General features: G+C 36.9%; 2 protein-coding genes across 3 annotated transcripts in view; one reads left to right on the forward strand and one right to left on the reverse strand.

The window, feature by feature from the left end:
- The window catches only part of EYA3 (EYA transcriptional coactivator and phosphatase 3), a 101,566-nt gene that overhangs the window by 75,791 nt on the left and 9,062 nt on the right, over nt 1–16,713 (reverse strand). The gene's annotated exons all lie outside the window — the stretch shown is intronic.
- On the forward strand, nt 14,435–14,981 carry LOC128574868 (small integral membrane protein 11). The gene has a single exon (XM_053575825.1). The coding sequence runs from the start codon at nt 14,603–14,605 to the stop codon at nt 14,777–14,779; it is 177 nt and encodes a 58-aa protein (XP_053431800.1). The 5' UTR covers nt 14,435–14,602; the 3' UTR covers nt 14,780–14,981.

The following is a 16,713-nucleotide window of genomic DNA, read 5'->3' on the forward strand; positions in this document are numbered from 1 at the left end:
GTGTATAAAATGTATTAACGGTAATAAATTATGTAATTCCATCACAACATGTATCTAAGTACTACTTTCCATTAATTCTCCTCCTTCCAATAATTTCTAATGCGAAAGACCTGAAATACAACATACTATGAATAAATATAAGAATGCGAGTATTCAGCACACTCTCAACATGTATCAATGTGCTAAAACTTTTTTTTTTTTAATTATTAAATCATAGCTGTGTACATTAATGCAATCATGGGGCACCATACACTGGTTTTATAGATTGTTTGACACATTTTCATCACACTGGTTAACATAGCCTTCCTGGCATTTTCTTAGTTATTCTAAAACTTTTAATATTAAGATCTTACACCATTTTTTTGCAAGTGGCACATGCTATATAATCAAATCACATTTACCAGCAATGAGATAAAAGTGTTGTATAACATACACACAATGGTACAGTACTTTGTAACAAAAGATGTACAGAATTACTATAAAAATCTTAGTATTAATTCCTATGTATTAATTCTAGAGTTTAATTTGTAGTAGGTGTTTCCTCCATTAATGTAATCTGACATTATTCTACATTCAATGATATTCACCTCTTAAAATATCAAATAATACATTAGCTATGACACAGAAGTGGAAAGTGGATTCTTGATGTAATTAAAATAATATAATTAAAGCTTAGTTAAACAGCTGATGAAATCACAAAACATGCTCTGAACTCTGATCTTTGAAGTACCTCTAGGGCATTTAAAATAGTAAAGTCTTTTCACAATTTTCTAATTTCCATTCTTACTATTGATACACCCTTTTTTATCACCTTTTTTGGAAGTAGAGCTCCTCACTATCCATCTGACTTCAGGCAGAATTCTAGGAAAATTTAAATTGACAACAGAAACAGATTTCCTAAGATTCCACATTTCCCTACCTGCAAATGCTGACAATAAAAAATAGAAACTTCGGTTTAATTCAAGAAAGTCATATAATTTTAAATACTATTGTGATTTCACATGTTCACAAATAAAGCAGAATCCTTTTGTAATATGACAGCCATAAATTTTATTTTTACTCCTTAGAAGTTAGAAGGAAAATAATTAGTAATGAATATTTTATTCCAAAATTCTCATTAGATTCCTACCTCATACCTTCTGCCTCATACCAAGTTCAACACACCATGTATATTTTTTTAGGCACAGAATATTCTGGTTCAAGTTAGTAAAAAGAAAAAAAATTAAATTAAACAGAAAATAAAGGTCAAATTGTTTTCAATGAAAACGAAGTACCTGTCACTCTTAATTACAACTTCAAAATAAGTGTTTAAACAGAGCAAAAACAGTCTAAATATAGTTTCTAGAAGGGGAAGGTGCATGCAGCTAAGCATGCACAGAGCTAGGTGAGGATTAACTGAATATCTTTGATATAATCCTACATAAAACAGAGGTAGTCCATAAATTTGATCACTGAGTACATACACTGCATTTTAGAATTTTATTTATTAGCCCTTCCAAAGCCTTAGATATGTATTTTAGGGCATATCAAAGAACAGGCTACAGAAGTTTCCCTGAGTAAAATTAACAGCATCCTTACCAAAATTAAAAATAACAGCAATAATATCAAAAAAGTAATGTATTGTCACTTAAGATTTTTAGTAATGTATAGATTATTTCAGGATCTAGAAGTAGGTAATTAGCAAATGTTTACCATAGCATCCTCAAATACATTCTTGTGTATACTTTGAAGAATGAAAACAAAAAGCAAATAAATTTTAATGGCTTTAAGACAACTGCTTCAAGTAATGACATTGAACAGTTACTGGCTGGTGCAGTACTTTGGGAGGCCTAAATGGGTGATTGCTTGGGGCTAGGAATTTGAGACCAGTATGAGCAACAAAGGAAGACCCTATCTCTACCAGAAAAAAAAATTAGCTGGGCACGGGTGGTGCATGCCTATAAGTCCCAGCTTTTTGGGAGGCAGGAGGACTGCTTGAGCCAAGGAATTTGAGGTTCCAGTGAGCTATGATGATGCCACTGTACCCTAGCCTAGACAGGAGAGCAGGTCCCTGTTTCAAAATAAATAAATAAATAAATGAATAATCACTGCCCTATTCTAAGGAAGATATACTAAGGAATTCAGAAACAAGTGTCCTGATACCCTGAAGTCTAAAGATAAGAAATTAAAAAACTCCCAGTAAATGCCTTAAAGTGTGAACAGTACCAACCCTATGTAAGTATACTACGCTTTTTTCCTATTTTACTGTGTCCATAACTTTTGTAATTTGAGGTGCAACAGCAAAACTGGCATGAATTTCTTTTTCTTTCTTCCTTATCTCATGGATAGAAGATTCACTCTTACTGTAGATCTTAGCAATCTCAGCATAAGGTTGTTTTTTTTTTTTTACTTTCCTTATTAAGTCATAAACATTCACTGTTTCACTTAAAGAAAGCACTTTATGGCTTCCCCTTGGAATATCTGAATTGCAAGCATCATTACTCTTACACTTTCAGGCAATCCTTAACTAAAAAAACCATTACTTGAACACAAGCACTGTGATACCTCAGCAGAACACCTGATAACCAAGAGGGCTCCTAAGTGACTAACAGGCAGATAGTGTCTGTGGTATGGATAGGCTAGACAAAGGAATCATCATTCACATCCCAGGCAAGAAAGAAAGGGATGGCAAGAGGATTTCATCATACTACTACTCAGTTTGGTATGTAATTTTAAACAATGATTAAATCTAAAAAGCATTTAAAATACAAAATAAATGGGGAAAAAAATCAGTATTTAAGAAATATTGTGGCTCAGCGCCTGTGGCTCAAGCAGCTAAGGTGCCAGCCACATACACCTGAGCTGGCGGGTTCGAATCCAGCCTGGGCCCGCCAAACAACAATGACGGCTGCAACCAAAAAAAAAAAAAAAAAAAATGCTGGGCGTTGTGGCAAGTGCCTGTAGTCCCAGCTACTTGGGAAGCAGAGGCAGGAGATTCGCTTGAACCCAGGAGTTGGAGGTTGCTGTGAGCTGTGATGCCATAGCACTCTATCCAGGGCGACAGCTTGAGGCTCTGTCTCAAAAAAAAGAAATATTGTCAGGAAAATGGGTTATAAGTGTGGAAAAACATCCACATCATACAATATGATTGATTATAAATATATAAAAAGCTAAGCATTCAAAATATTTCAGAGAAAACAGCATAGCACAATTATCTTATTTGTAGGAAGGAGATAAATTTATGGGCAATAGAAGAAAACATAAGCAACAAATCAACAAAACCAATTATGTAAAATAAATCTAACACTGAAATGATATAACAAATGAAGGCAATATCTCAATAATTATTATGGATAAAGCTCAATGTCTACAATATAAACCAAACCAATTCAACATCTACCTAACATCTATTCTGTGTCAAATAATGACTAACAAGTAAACCTATCAAAGAATTATAAAAACAGGCACTTTGTCACCACAGAGATCAAATCTGTGCTTGAGAAAAAGACTCTCATGACTAACTGAAGAAATATAAGTTGCAATATTCTTAATATACTACTTCATATATATTAAACTACTAAGAAAAAATCTAAACCAAAAAAAGAAATCTAAAGAACAAAACCAAAAGTTATCCGGGCTGTAAGAAGATAAGATATATTCAACCACAGTTATAAAATCGTATGTACCTTCAGACTATTCCTCAAATAAAGCATAAAAGAGATCATAAAATTGGCCCCGATCTAACCTGTATACTTTTTCTTATTTTCCCCCAAGAATTACATATAGGGGGAAAAAAAGCTAACTCTATTTTTAAAAAGTGTTTAAGTTTGTTGTTCACAGAAAGGAAAAGTTATAAACCAACATTAAAAAATGTTAAAAACGCCATCCTAATTCTAGAATTGAACATTCCATATTAAAATGAAAACTGCAACCTATTTTATAGAAGCTTATTCAAAAGGTAAAACAAATCTAAGTTTTTTCATTATAGTTTAATAGCTTACATATAATTTGATGTGAACCAAAAGAAGATACAGTTAGAGTTGTATACAAAAATGTTTAAGTACATACTTTAAAATGCTTCTCCAAAAATGTTCAAGACAGTAAGCTAAAACTAGACACATAATCCTGTATTCTTATTCTACTTGAAAAGCAATTAAATTGCAGAGATCCTTCCCTCACAACCAAAATCTTGAAGAAGTATATGACAACAGCATAGTCAGAAAGATTTCATTTTCTTGCATGTTATCTCCTCCATAGAAAGTCATTCAGACACTATGCACAAACCCCGGATTGGCTAATTTTGTGATTCTGAGCAAAAGCATCCAATAGTTTAAAAATCTGCCTTTACAAGAAACTTCATATTTAGTTTCACTCTTCTGGACAGAAATTATTCACTCCTGCTAACGCAAGAAAATATTATAATGTAAGATACTACAAAGGATATAAAGAATTACAGATTGTTAGAGGTAATCCTTATTTCAGAGTTGGGGAAATTAACCAAAAAGGTAAAAGCATCACCTCATGAACCTGTAAATGGCAAAACTAGTGATGGAACCCAAGATTCTGAACATCCTTGAACTTGAAGCTTTTTTCCTCCCTTCATGTAAATTCAGCACATAACCCTTTTTTAAAAAACTTATATTCCTAATATTATTGGGCCATTTATTTCTTTTCCTTCATTAAATCTCTCAACCATATTACTTTGATCTTGCAGAATAACGTGTTCTTAAAATTTTAAAGTATTTTAACTTTATAAATCCATTCAATGCACAGATCGATTGGCACTTTAGGGACCTCATAAAAATCCAAACAGAAGGGCGGCGCCTGTGGCTCAGTCGGTAAGGCGCCAGCCCCATATTCCGAGGGTGGCGGGTTCAAACCCGGCCCCGGCTGAACTGCAACCAAAAAATAAAAAATAGCTGGGCCTTGTGGCAGGCGCCTGTAGTCCCAGCTACTTGGGAGGCTGAGGCAAGAGAATCGCTTAAGCCCAGGAGTTGGAGGTTGCTGTGAGCTGTGTGATGCCATGGCACTCTACTGAGGGCCATAAAGTGAGACTCTGTCTCTACAAAAAAAAAAAAAAAAATCCAAACAGAAGATTCTTTTTTTTTCTTTAGATGAATTAAACGTAACAATTTAACTGAGCAAAGAACTATTCATGAATCCCTTAGCCCTTACAACCAGAAGTTCAGAAGGCTACCTTTGATTCTTTTTTATGCTACTTATTAATTCCCTAGTCTAGGAAAAAAAAAAAATTTTTTGATTTCTTTTTACAACTTAAGCCTTTAATTTATAATATATAAACTTTGAAGAACTGTTAATAAAACAAGTAATTTTAACTATAAAGTATATAAAAATAAGTTATTTTACCATTTCTAGATAGAAGTAAACATCATGATTTCTGAAAAATATAGATCTCTCAACCAAGTTCCCTGCTTCATTTTTAATTAATAGTTTAGAGTTCTTCAAAATTAGTCCTCTGACCTGCTTTTGGTTTGTATATCTGTCAGTTAAAGTTCTGTTAAAACTATTCATTTTTCCTTGGTCCTAAGGTTTTTGTGAAATCCTAATCCTAAATTTCATAATGGCAGTGATCACTTTATTTGTAGTATCTAATAGTGAATAGCAGGCATTGAATAAGAATTTATTTAATCAAGCACAATTTTAGGGTCTTGATTCCTCTAAATATTTACTTAAAACTTGTTCATTAAGAACTTTCAGGCCAGGTGCACTCCTAGCACTCTGGGAGGCCAAAGCAGGTGGACTGATTGAGCTCAGGAGTTGGAGACCAGCCTGAGCAAGAGCAAGATCCTGTTGCTACTGAAAAACAAAAAGAAAAATGGCCATTGTAGCAGGTGCCTATAGCCCCAGCTACGTAGGAGACTGAAGGTTTGAGGTTGCTGTGAGTTATGACACTATTGCACTCTACCCAGGTACTCAGGTTGACAGAGTGAGACTGTCTCAAAAAAAAAAAAAAAAAAAAAAAAAAACTTTCAGTAACTCAAATCTTCACCTCTCCCATTTTCACCAGGGATGCCTAAATTACAACTCTAATTCTTTACAACATTGTTATTTTAACTGATTTGAGGAATATCATTTTAAAGTCTATGTTAATTGAAAAGTTCCCTTCAAATATGCAAAGAATGAAATACTTCAAATGAAATTTTAATATCACATCCATAACAAGGGATCTTCTGAGCTACTTATAGGTTAGGAACTCCTATGGTTTTCTCTCTTACTAATAGGCTAAAGTTTTTGTTTTTTGTTTGTTTTTTGTAGAGACAGAGTCTCACTTTATGGCCCTCCGTAGAGTGCCGTGGCCTCACACAGCTCACAGCAACCTCCAACTCCTGGGCTTAGGCGATTCTCTTGCCTCAGCCTCCCGAGTAGCTGGGACTACAGGCGCCGGCCACAACGCCTGGCTATTTTTTTTTTTTGGTTGCAGTTTGGCTGGGGCCGGGTTTGAACCCACCACCCTCGGTATATGGGGCTGGCGCCCTACCAATTGAGCCACAGGCGCTGCCCTAGGCTAAAGCTTTAAGTTAAAAAAGAAAAAAGAAAAAGAGGATAATGGGGGAAGAGAAGGGAAGGGGAGAGGGAGAAGAGGAAGGGAGGGAAGAAAAAGAGGGGAGAGAGAAAAGGAAAGAAAAAGAGAGAGGGAGAAGGGGAAAAAAAGGAATCCCCTTCCCCAAATACACATATACACACAGCTGTCATGAAACAGATTTCTAACCAAAGATAGGTCCACCTCCTAATGCCCAGAATCTGTGAATGTCATATTTGAAAAGGAAGTCTGTGCAGATGCACTTTAATAAGAGTTTTAAAATGAGATAATCCTGGATTATCTGGGTAGGCCCTTAAATGCCAACACAAATGTCCTTATATGAGAAAAACAGACAGAAATTTCAGAGAGAGAGAAAGCACTGAAAATGGAGGAACAGATTGAAGTGAAATGACCAAGGAATGCCAGTAGCCACTAGTAGCTGGGAGAGGCTCTGATGGAAGTTTGGTCCTGCCAACACTTTGATTTCAGAATTCTGATCTCCAGAGCTACGACAGAACAAATTTCTGTTGTTTTAAGCCTCAAAGGCTGCTTGGAGTAACTTGTTATGGCAGCCACACAAAACTAATACAAATACAGCAAAGAAATTCATGTCCTTTTTTGTTTATTGGTTTTTGCTATAACCTTACTTAGGTTTTTTGGCCATCTCCTGGCCACTAAAGGAAATGCACAAATTGAAAACAAAGGTGAGCAATCAAGAGAAATAAATAACAGAACATGACTTGTATGCACAGTTGGAAAATATGCATCCTAACTTTAAGAGGAATAGGGTTAACATAAAACACTCAAAACTTGCCAATAATTAGAAAATTTCCCTCTCTAATGCAACTACCCTGTTTCCCCGAAAATAAGACAGTGTCTTATTTTAAGGTATGCTCCCAAAGATGCGCTAGGTCTTATTTTCAGGGGACGTCTTATCTTTCCTGTGAATAGGTCTTATTTTCGGGAAAACGGGGTATTACACATAATTACAAAGTTAGCACTCTGCTTTCACTCTAGGTCAAACTCTAAATTAATATAGTGGAAGAAATACCCAGGTAACATAGCTAACACTGACACTTCTGGGCGCTTAATGGCTCTTGAGAAGACTTACAGATCTTTCCAATGCCCTGAGAACAAACTCAGGTACTAGTGTGTGTAAGACAGGACTTGAAATCAGCATATAAGCACTGTACTATTTGCTGGGTTTTGCTTGGGAAAAAATTTATTGCTACAGTTAAACCTGAAAGATATAATGCCTCCCTTCCAGTTGATGTTAACTAACAATCTAGGCAAACTATTCCTCAAGATTGACTGAAAAATGATTTAACTCATTTTTCTACTTTGAAGTTCATATTGTGCATTTCTGTCATGTGCTCATTTTGTGGGGTTTTTTTGTTTTTTTTTTTTGAGACAGAGCCTCAAGCTGTCACCCTGGGTAGAGTGCCGTGGCATCACAGCTCAGCTCACAGCAACCTCCAACTCCTGGCTCAAGTGAATCTCTTGCCTCAGCCTCCCAAGTAGCTGGGACTACAGGCGCCTGCCACAACGCCCAAGTATTTTTTGGTTGCAGCCGTCATTGTTGTTTGGCGGGCCTGGGCTGGATTCAAACCCGCCAGCTCTGGTGTATGTGGCTGGCACCTTAGCCGCTTGAGCTATTGGCGCGGAGCCTTATTTTGTGTTTTCTATAGAGTAGTATGCTTTTCCATAAAGCACTTACTAAACTTTTAATTTTGTAATATTGTGTTTAGCACTGTACTAAAGAACATTGGTAAACATCATAAGATGGTACTGGATTATCAGAAATTTCTGTCATTAGAAAAATGTGACTTTTCTAACTCAACAGAAGACTTTTTTCTTTTTCTGCATAATATTTCTTTCTTTGGGACTGTCTTTATTTATGGGTTACGAATAGAACCCTAAAAGTCTTTCTATATACACAGAATATTTTGAGGTGGAAGAAAAACACTGAAGTAGAATTCAAGTTAGAATATGCCAGGTATGTCTGTATGTAAATGTTTACAGTGCCTTTTTTATTTTTTCCTTTGGAGACAGAGTCTCACTCGGTTGCCCTGGGGTTGAGAGCTCTGGCATCCTAGCTCACAGCAATCTCAAACTCTTGGGCTCAAGTGATTCTCTTGCCTCCCTCCCAAGTAATTGGGACTACAGGTGCCTGTCACAACACCTGACTATTTTTTAGAGATGGGGTCTCACTCTTGCTCAGGCTGGTCTCGAACTACTAAAATCCACCTGTTTTGGCCTCCCAGAGTGCTGGGATTATAGATGTGAGCCACCACGCCTAGCCCTAGCTTATTCATATAGAGTAGAAAGAACCTCTGGAAGTTGATCACCCAAGGGACTGTAACAAACTGGTCAACATATGAAGGAAGTCAACATAAGAAACTAGGCCTGAGGGGGAAGGTTAGGGTGGAGAGAAGGTAAAGGGTGGGGCCACACCTATGGTACATCTTAGAATGGGTACAGGCGAAACTTACTAAATGCAGAATACAAATGTACATACAATAACTAAGAAAATGCCATAAAGGCTACATTGAACAGTTTGATGAGATTATTTCAGATTGTACATGAAACCAGAACATTGTAACCCTTGATTGCACTAATGTACATAGCTATGATTTAACAATAAAAATAAATTAATTAATTAATTAATTAAAAAAAAAAAAAAAGAAAAGAAACTAGGCCTGGCTTGGCACCTGTAGCTCAGTGAGGCAAGAGAATGGCTTAAGCCCAAGAGTTTGAGGTTGTCGTGAGGTGTGACATCACAGCACTCTACAGAGGGCAACATAGTGAGACTCTGTCTCAAAAAAAAAAAAAAAAGAAAGAAAGAAAGAAACTAGGCCTAATGTACCGATAGGCAAGGGTGATAGGCTTCTGATCTACAAAAATTAGATCAACTTAAGGAGGTGGTCAACTATGGAGGTTCTACTGTATATGCCAAAGACTGGAAACAACTCAAATGCCCTTCAAACTAGTGAATGGATAAAGAAGCCACAGTCTATCTATATACAGCAAATAGAAGAAAAATGTTGATGATCCTCAAATGTATTATGCTAAGTGGAAGGCAAGTTCAAAAGCCTACATATTGTATAATTATGTTTACATAACATTCTTTTCCATTTTTCTTTTTTTAAAAGAGACAGGGTCTTAATCTGTCACCCATGCAGGAATGCAGTAGCCTGATCACAGCTCATAATTCTTGGACTCAAGCAATTCTCTGGCCTCAGCCTCCTGAGACGCTGGAACCACAGGTGCATGACACCACATCTAGCTAATTTTTTTTTTTTTTTAAGAGAAAGGGGTCTCTATTAAAAGTCCTAAAACAACAGATACTGCCATGGATGCAGAGAGGAAGAAACTCCTAAAACACTTTTGGTGGGAATGCAAACTAGTACCACTTCTGTGGAAAATCGTATGAAGATACCGCAAAGAGCTTACAGTAGACCTACCATTTGATCCATCAAAGGTCATTTTATAAAAAGGACACCTGTGGGCGGCGCCTGTGGCTCAGTGAGCAGGGCGCCAGCCCCATATACCAAGGGTGGAGGGTTCAAACCCAGCCCCAGCCAAACTGCAACAAAAAAATAGCCGGGAGTTGTGGCGGGCGCCTGTAGTCCCAGCTACTTGGGAGGCTGAGGCAGGAGAATCGCCTAAGCCCAGGAGTTGGAGATTGCTGTGAGCTGTGTGACACCACGGCACTCTACCGAGGGCAATAAAGTGAAACTCTGTCTCTACAAAAAAAAAAAAAGGACACCTGCACCCAGACGTTTATAGCAGCACAATTCACAATCACAAAGACATGGAAACAACTCAAGTGCCCAATTTATTGGGCAATACATGAATGAATAAAATGTGGTATTTGCATACTACGAAGTACTACTCAGCCATTAAAAAAATGGTGATCTAATACCTTTTGTGACAAACTGGACAGAACGGGAAACTATTCTTCTAAGTGAACATCACAAGAATGGAGGAAAAAACACATGTACTCAGTACCAAATTGGAACTAATCAATCAACACTTATGTACATGTATGGAAGTAAATCTCAAAGAAAATCAAGCTGGGGGAGGGGGGTGATGGGGACGAGTAAACTCACACCTATTGGGTACAATGCACACTCTACCTGGGTGAAGGGCACACTTTTAACTTTGACTCAATCTGTACAAAAACAAAGAATGTAAACAAAACGTGTACTCTCTAAAATTCTGAAATTAAAACAGACATGGGTCTCTCTATGTTGTCCAGGCTGGTCTCAAATTCCTGGCCTTAAGAAGTCCTCCCTCCTCAGTCTCCCAAAGTGCTGGGATTACACTGTCCCCAGTCTATATGACATCCTTTATATGACATAACTACAGGGACAGAAAACAGATAAGAGGTTGCCAGGTGTTGGGGAGAGAAGAAGGGGTTTGGTACAAAGAGGCAAAAGGGAACTTTCTAGGGATGAGAAAGAGAAACTATTCTGTATCTTGATTGTGGTGAGTTACACAATTGTATACATTCATAAGACTCACAGAACTATATACTTAAAAGGAAGAGTTTATTATATTGTAAATTATGCCTCAAAAATTATAATGGGATCTATTATATTTTTTAAAAGAAAATCACAAATGAAGCTGAATAAAATTCTATGACTATAAAACAAACACATAAATAAAATTGTAAACACAGTCGGCCCACAGCTGGACCTCTGTATTTATGAGTACAGAAGTTTAAAATGTTGAATAACAAAATTGTAAACATAGTTATAAGAACAGTTTATTTATGAGTGCATAAATTTGAAATGCTGGCTTTCCTACCTGATATTGTAACAGAAGAGTTTTCCATTAGATAGATGACTTAAATAAGGTCAAATAGTATAAATTCTTATTTTCACTTACAATGTCTGCCTTCAGATACCCTTTCCCTACTTAAATAGAAATGGTGGAAGAATTCTACCCATATCTTAGATCACCGACGGTAAACCTGTACAACATGCAGTCATTCAGAAGCAATGAGCAATGAGAAGCTGATACTCATTTCAAAAAGAAAAAAGAAAAAAAGATCTTAGACTTTCAACCTCAAGAACTTCCAGAAAATGACTTACTGTTATTGAAAGACATACAGTCTATGTTATTCTATTATGGCAAACCAAGGAGATGAAAAGTTTGTCCTATTTTCCTTTCGTTCTCTGAACATATTTAAAATGGCTGATTTAGAGTCGCTACTTAATAAGTCCAATGTTTGCTCTATATTTTACTTTCTTTTCTGTATGGACCATTCTTAATTGGGATGTGTGTAGTTTTTTGGGGGGGGCATGTCTTTTAATATTCTGTTGAAAACTAGACATTTTAAATATGCATTGTAATGAGTCTGAAAATCAGAGTATCCAGTGTTTGTTGTTGTTACTATTTACTGTTGTTCATTGTTTCTTTGAGTGACTTTTCTGAACTAATTATGTAAAGTCATGTGGCCACTGAAATCTCTGCTCTGTTAATGCTCAGGGAATGACTGGACAGAGACTTCCTTAGATGCCTGAAACCAGTAAGTCCCAGTCTATACCGACAGGCTTGTATACCTGTTAGGTTACACTTTCATACTTAGCCACAAAGTTTTTAACTCTGCCTTAGCCTCCACTTCCTGCTTGCACAGAGCCTCAAGATCAACCAGAACTGAGAGCTTAGGACCTTAAGTTCTTTCCTAAGCATATACATAGCTCTACACACGCACATAACCTTTCAGATTCCCAAAAACATACCAGAACTTTATAAATTCCTTTATAAACATCTCATTTACCAGCTTTTCCTTTTAAACATTTTGGTTAGCCTATTATTTACCCCAACGATTATTCACTGTCACAGGCACTTAAGATGTTCAATGACTGCCTCTGTTTTCAAAGAACATTCCAGTGGGAAAATGGTAGTTTGTACTGGGTGAGCTCCAAGTCAGGTCAAGTACAAATGGTTTTGTGAATGAGGCCTTTCAAGGAACAGTTAAGTAAAATAATGACAACTGTCTGGGAATGGGGCTTTGAAGACACTCCACACTGGTTCTCAACCTTCCTAATGCCTCCTAATGCCATGACCTCTTAATACAGTTCCTCATGTTGTGGTGACCTCCAACCATAAAATTATTTTCATTGCTACTTCATAACTTTAATTTTGCTACTGTTATGAATCGTAATGTAAACATCTGATATGCAGGATGTATTTTCATTGTTACAAAGGGGTCACGACCCAGGATGAGAACTGCTGCCACAGATGCTATTAGTTTTCAAGGCTACTGTGGCGTTAGAAAGGAGGTATGGGAAAAGAGCAAGTTAAAATGCCACAAAGTTTGCTGTCTTTCCTAAGATTAAGCTGTTTTTCTTCAATAAATGCTCCCAGATTGCTGTAACCTTGTGCTTAATTTCTAGAATTCTGAAAAAGCTGACAATTTTTTTTTTTTTTTTGAGACAGAGCCTCAAGTTGTCGCCCTCAGTAGAGTGCCATGGCATCATAGCTCACTAACTCCTGGGTTTAAGCGATTCTCTTGCCTCAGCCTCCCAAGTAGCTGGGACTACAGACACCCACCACAACACCCAGCCATTTTTTTGTTTGTTTGTAGTTGTCATCGTTGTTTGGCAGGCCAGGGCTGGATTCAAACTTGCCAGCTCTAGTATATGTGGCTGGTGCCTTAGCCACTTGAGCTACAGGCACCGAGCCAAAAGCTGATAATTTTTGTTAGTTTTGTTGAACAGAGAATTTTTAGGCATTCTTACTCTGCCATTTGCTGACATCCTCTGCGCTGAATTTTTAGAAATTCCTTCAGCTCAATCTTTATACTTAATTTGTTATTCTGCTATTTTTATTTAATTTTATTTCAATATTTCCAGTTCTTGTTTACCTTTTTATTTCCTCTAAAGTTAGTAATAATGTTTATCTCTAAAATCTCCTTCAGTTTATACTATTTCCTTTAGTGCTGACTAACTACATCTCGTACCTCTCTTTCATAGTATAATTTCCTGAAATGACTGACAAATCTAGGTTATTAGTTCACATTGGTAGTTGGGAGTTTCAACTAAACAGCTTTTCCTCAAAGTGGATGAAATTCTCTTTTCATCTGTTAGTTCTAATTATATACACCCACCGCTAGAGACTGTGAAAGAGGAGTGAAATATGCAGTTAGGCAGTGTCTGCAGGGAGTTTGCTTTCTGTATATGAATCCCTATTTCTTCTGAGCATCACGTAAATTACTTGGGATACAGCTAGTCTCTCACTTTGAGGGGGCTATTTCAGATGGGGTGATAATTTCTCTAAGATGGTAATTTATCAACAGATATGAATAATGAGAAGAGAGCTATAAGAAGATGTAAAGGAGGGCTTTCCAGAGGGCATAAGAGTAAAGAAACGGAAAGGGTAATATCTTGGCATGTTTGAGAAATAGTAAAAAGGCCAGTGTTAACAAATGAACTAGTGGCGGAATGAGACATGAAAAGCAGATAAGGGCAAGACTGTGCACAGCCTGTAACATGCGATCAGGAGTTCTAGAAAGCAATGAGTGCTTTCGAGCAAGAGAATGACATATTTTGAGAACAGAGTATAAAGGTCTTGGGGGGGGGGTTTAAAAAAGAGAGAGAACAGAGTGTAAGAAAATACACACCCTCCCCAAGCAAATTGTTCAAGCGTTTGACACAGTTTCTCTGAGCTTTATCCAGGGGCTCAAAATCAAGGGAAAGGGCCAGGAAACTGATGAATGTTCCAGGCACTGTTGAGTTCTTTGTATTTGTTTACATGGAGTTTAATACATTTCTGAAACTTTTACATATACTTTTGGGTGTGATCTCTTATTTTCTCCATAAATACAATCTCACTATTTCCTATCTTTCAGAAAACCATTTACGTCTCATCAGCTAAAACCTACCTCTCTTGATTTTACTATCTTTTAAAAAACATCTAACAGGATTGTTTGCTGGAGCGGCTCTGGCGGGCAGCCGCCGGGAGGAGTCAGATCTTCCACCTCCCTGAACCTGAGTTTCTCACTCTCTCTCCTCATGTGCTTGTCAGGAGGGGGCCTACACTGATCAGAGGTGAATTCACACTTGGTTCGCCATGAATTGGAAGGTTCTTGAACACGTGCCCCTGCTGCTATATATCTTGGCAGCAAAAACATTAATTCTCTGCCTGGCATTTGCTGGAGTGAAAATGTACCAAAGGAAAAAGTTGGAAGCAAAGCAGCAAAAGCTGGAGGCTGAAAAGAAGCAGCAGTCAGAGAAGAAAGATAACTGATGGAGAATCCAGATTTTGCAGTGTAGACGTCAGCTCGAGTGGACTCTGGCTGAGAAGAATCATTGAGTGATGTGTCAGAGGATAAACTCCCAACGTGTACCTTTACCTTAAAACAATGTGAATTTGTATATGCTTTTAAAATAACTAGTATTTTATTTACGAAAATAAAATATCTTTGTAAAAAAAAAAAAATCTAACATACTAAATATCCACTCAGAATCCTTTGTACTTATAGAGCCCAGACACATATATCCAGCAGACCTACACTACTTTAAGATCCTCAGGGCGGCACCTGTGGCTCAAGGAGTAGGGCACTGGCCCCGTATACCGGAGGTGGCAGGTTCAAACCTGGCCCCAGCCAAAAACTGCAAAAAAAAATCCTCACAGAGCCTTTTAGCTCTCACAACTAAGGTAACAGCACAAATCACATTTCTGTGAAAAAGCCACAACCATCTACACCTTCTCTGATGGACTTTCCACAGACAGATAAAAGCCATCACCATACTTGTCAACTCCCTCCATAATAAATAACAACTGACTGGTAAAGTTGGTGAATTCTTCTCGCTACTTTATTTAGGAGGCATAACTGATTAACACATGGTATTGTCAGCTGTAGGAATATTTATACTAACTTTACACTTAACAGACTACTATGAGAACATACTGAAAATTTTTAAAAAATATTATGTATGTATATATATTTATAGCCTATTCCAAATCCTTTTAGAAAAAAATGTTTTCTCTGGAATAGATTTTCTAAGAAGAATTGTTTCTACAATATCTAACATTTCTTAAAAAATAGTTCTTTGAAGTTGTCTATAAAACAATCTTCAATAAAAATTAGCATAAGCTTTTCCCTACAAGCTTCTAATAAAACAGGAAGATGTGTTCCACAGGAAAAGTTCCAAAACCAGAGTACAAAGTATTAAGAAGGAACAGGTAATCTGAATTAGCTATCACAGTAAGCTTAATAATAGTCCAACAATTCTTCTCCTATATCATTGCCAACATTCTTTAGAACCTCTCTTCAATTTTTAGTACCTTGTCACTCACAAAACATAAAAATTTGTTTGGAGATCCAGACTCCACAGAACTCAAAGATTCCACAACTTTATTTTCATCCTTCTTTAATCAGTGAACATTTCTAACAGAATCACATTTTTCCCCCCATACGTGGCCTGACACATGATATTATACTCCAACAGGAATATTCTGTAAATGTGTTGCTTCTAGTTACACAGGAAAAGTTGTACCCTATTTCACCCATTTTCTAACATCCTACATCATTCTATATATCTTTATGTATCTTTATATATCACAATGCTCCAGTATTTGGATAACATTTACTACACACTAACAGAACTCAATTTTTTGAAATGTATGTCTTTAGATGTCAGAAGAAATGTAGGTTCTAGGTTCAAGAAATGTAGCTCTAGGTTCAATTCTTTTTTTTTGGTTTATTTTATTTTATTATTTTTTTTTACTTTTTTTTTATTAAATCATAGCTATGTACATTGATATGATCATGGGGCATCATTCACTAGCTTCACAGACCGTTTAACAAGTTTCACATATACCCTTGTAAGATGCACCGCTGGTGTAATCCCACCAATCCTCTTCCCTCTACCCACCTTCCCTCCCCTCCCTTTCCCCCTTCCCCCTATTCTTAGGTCGTAACTGGGTTATAGCTTTCATGTGAAAACCCTAAATCAATTCTTTATTATTGTTTTATTTCCACAAATTTATCTACTCCTTCAAAAATACATTGAACAAGGAAGAAGAGAGGTTAATGGCGATAAAAATATAGTTAACTAGAGCGGCGCCTGTGGCTCAACGGAGTAAGGCACCGGTCCCATATGCCGGAGGTGGTGGGTTCAAACCCAGCCCCGGCCAAAAAAAAAGTTAAATAGAAGGAATAAGATGTGGTGTTCAGA

The sequence above is a fragment of the Nycticebus coucang genome, chromosome 22 (genome assembly GCF_027406575.1).
Source record: "Nycticebus coucang isolate mNycCou1 chromosome 22, mNycCou1.pri, whole genome shotgun sequence".
In the NCBI taxonomy this organism is placed as follows: Eukaryota; Metazoa; Chordata; class Mammalia; order Primates; family Lorisidae; genus Nycticebus; species Nycticebus coucang.

What these genes read in the sequence shown, in the direction of transcription:
- LOC128574868 (XM_053575825.1), top strand. Translation starts at nt 14,603, where the DNA reads ATGAATTGGAAGGTTCTTGAACACGTGCCCCTGCTGCTATATATCTTG.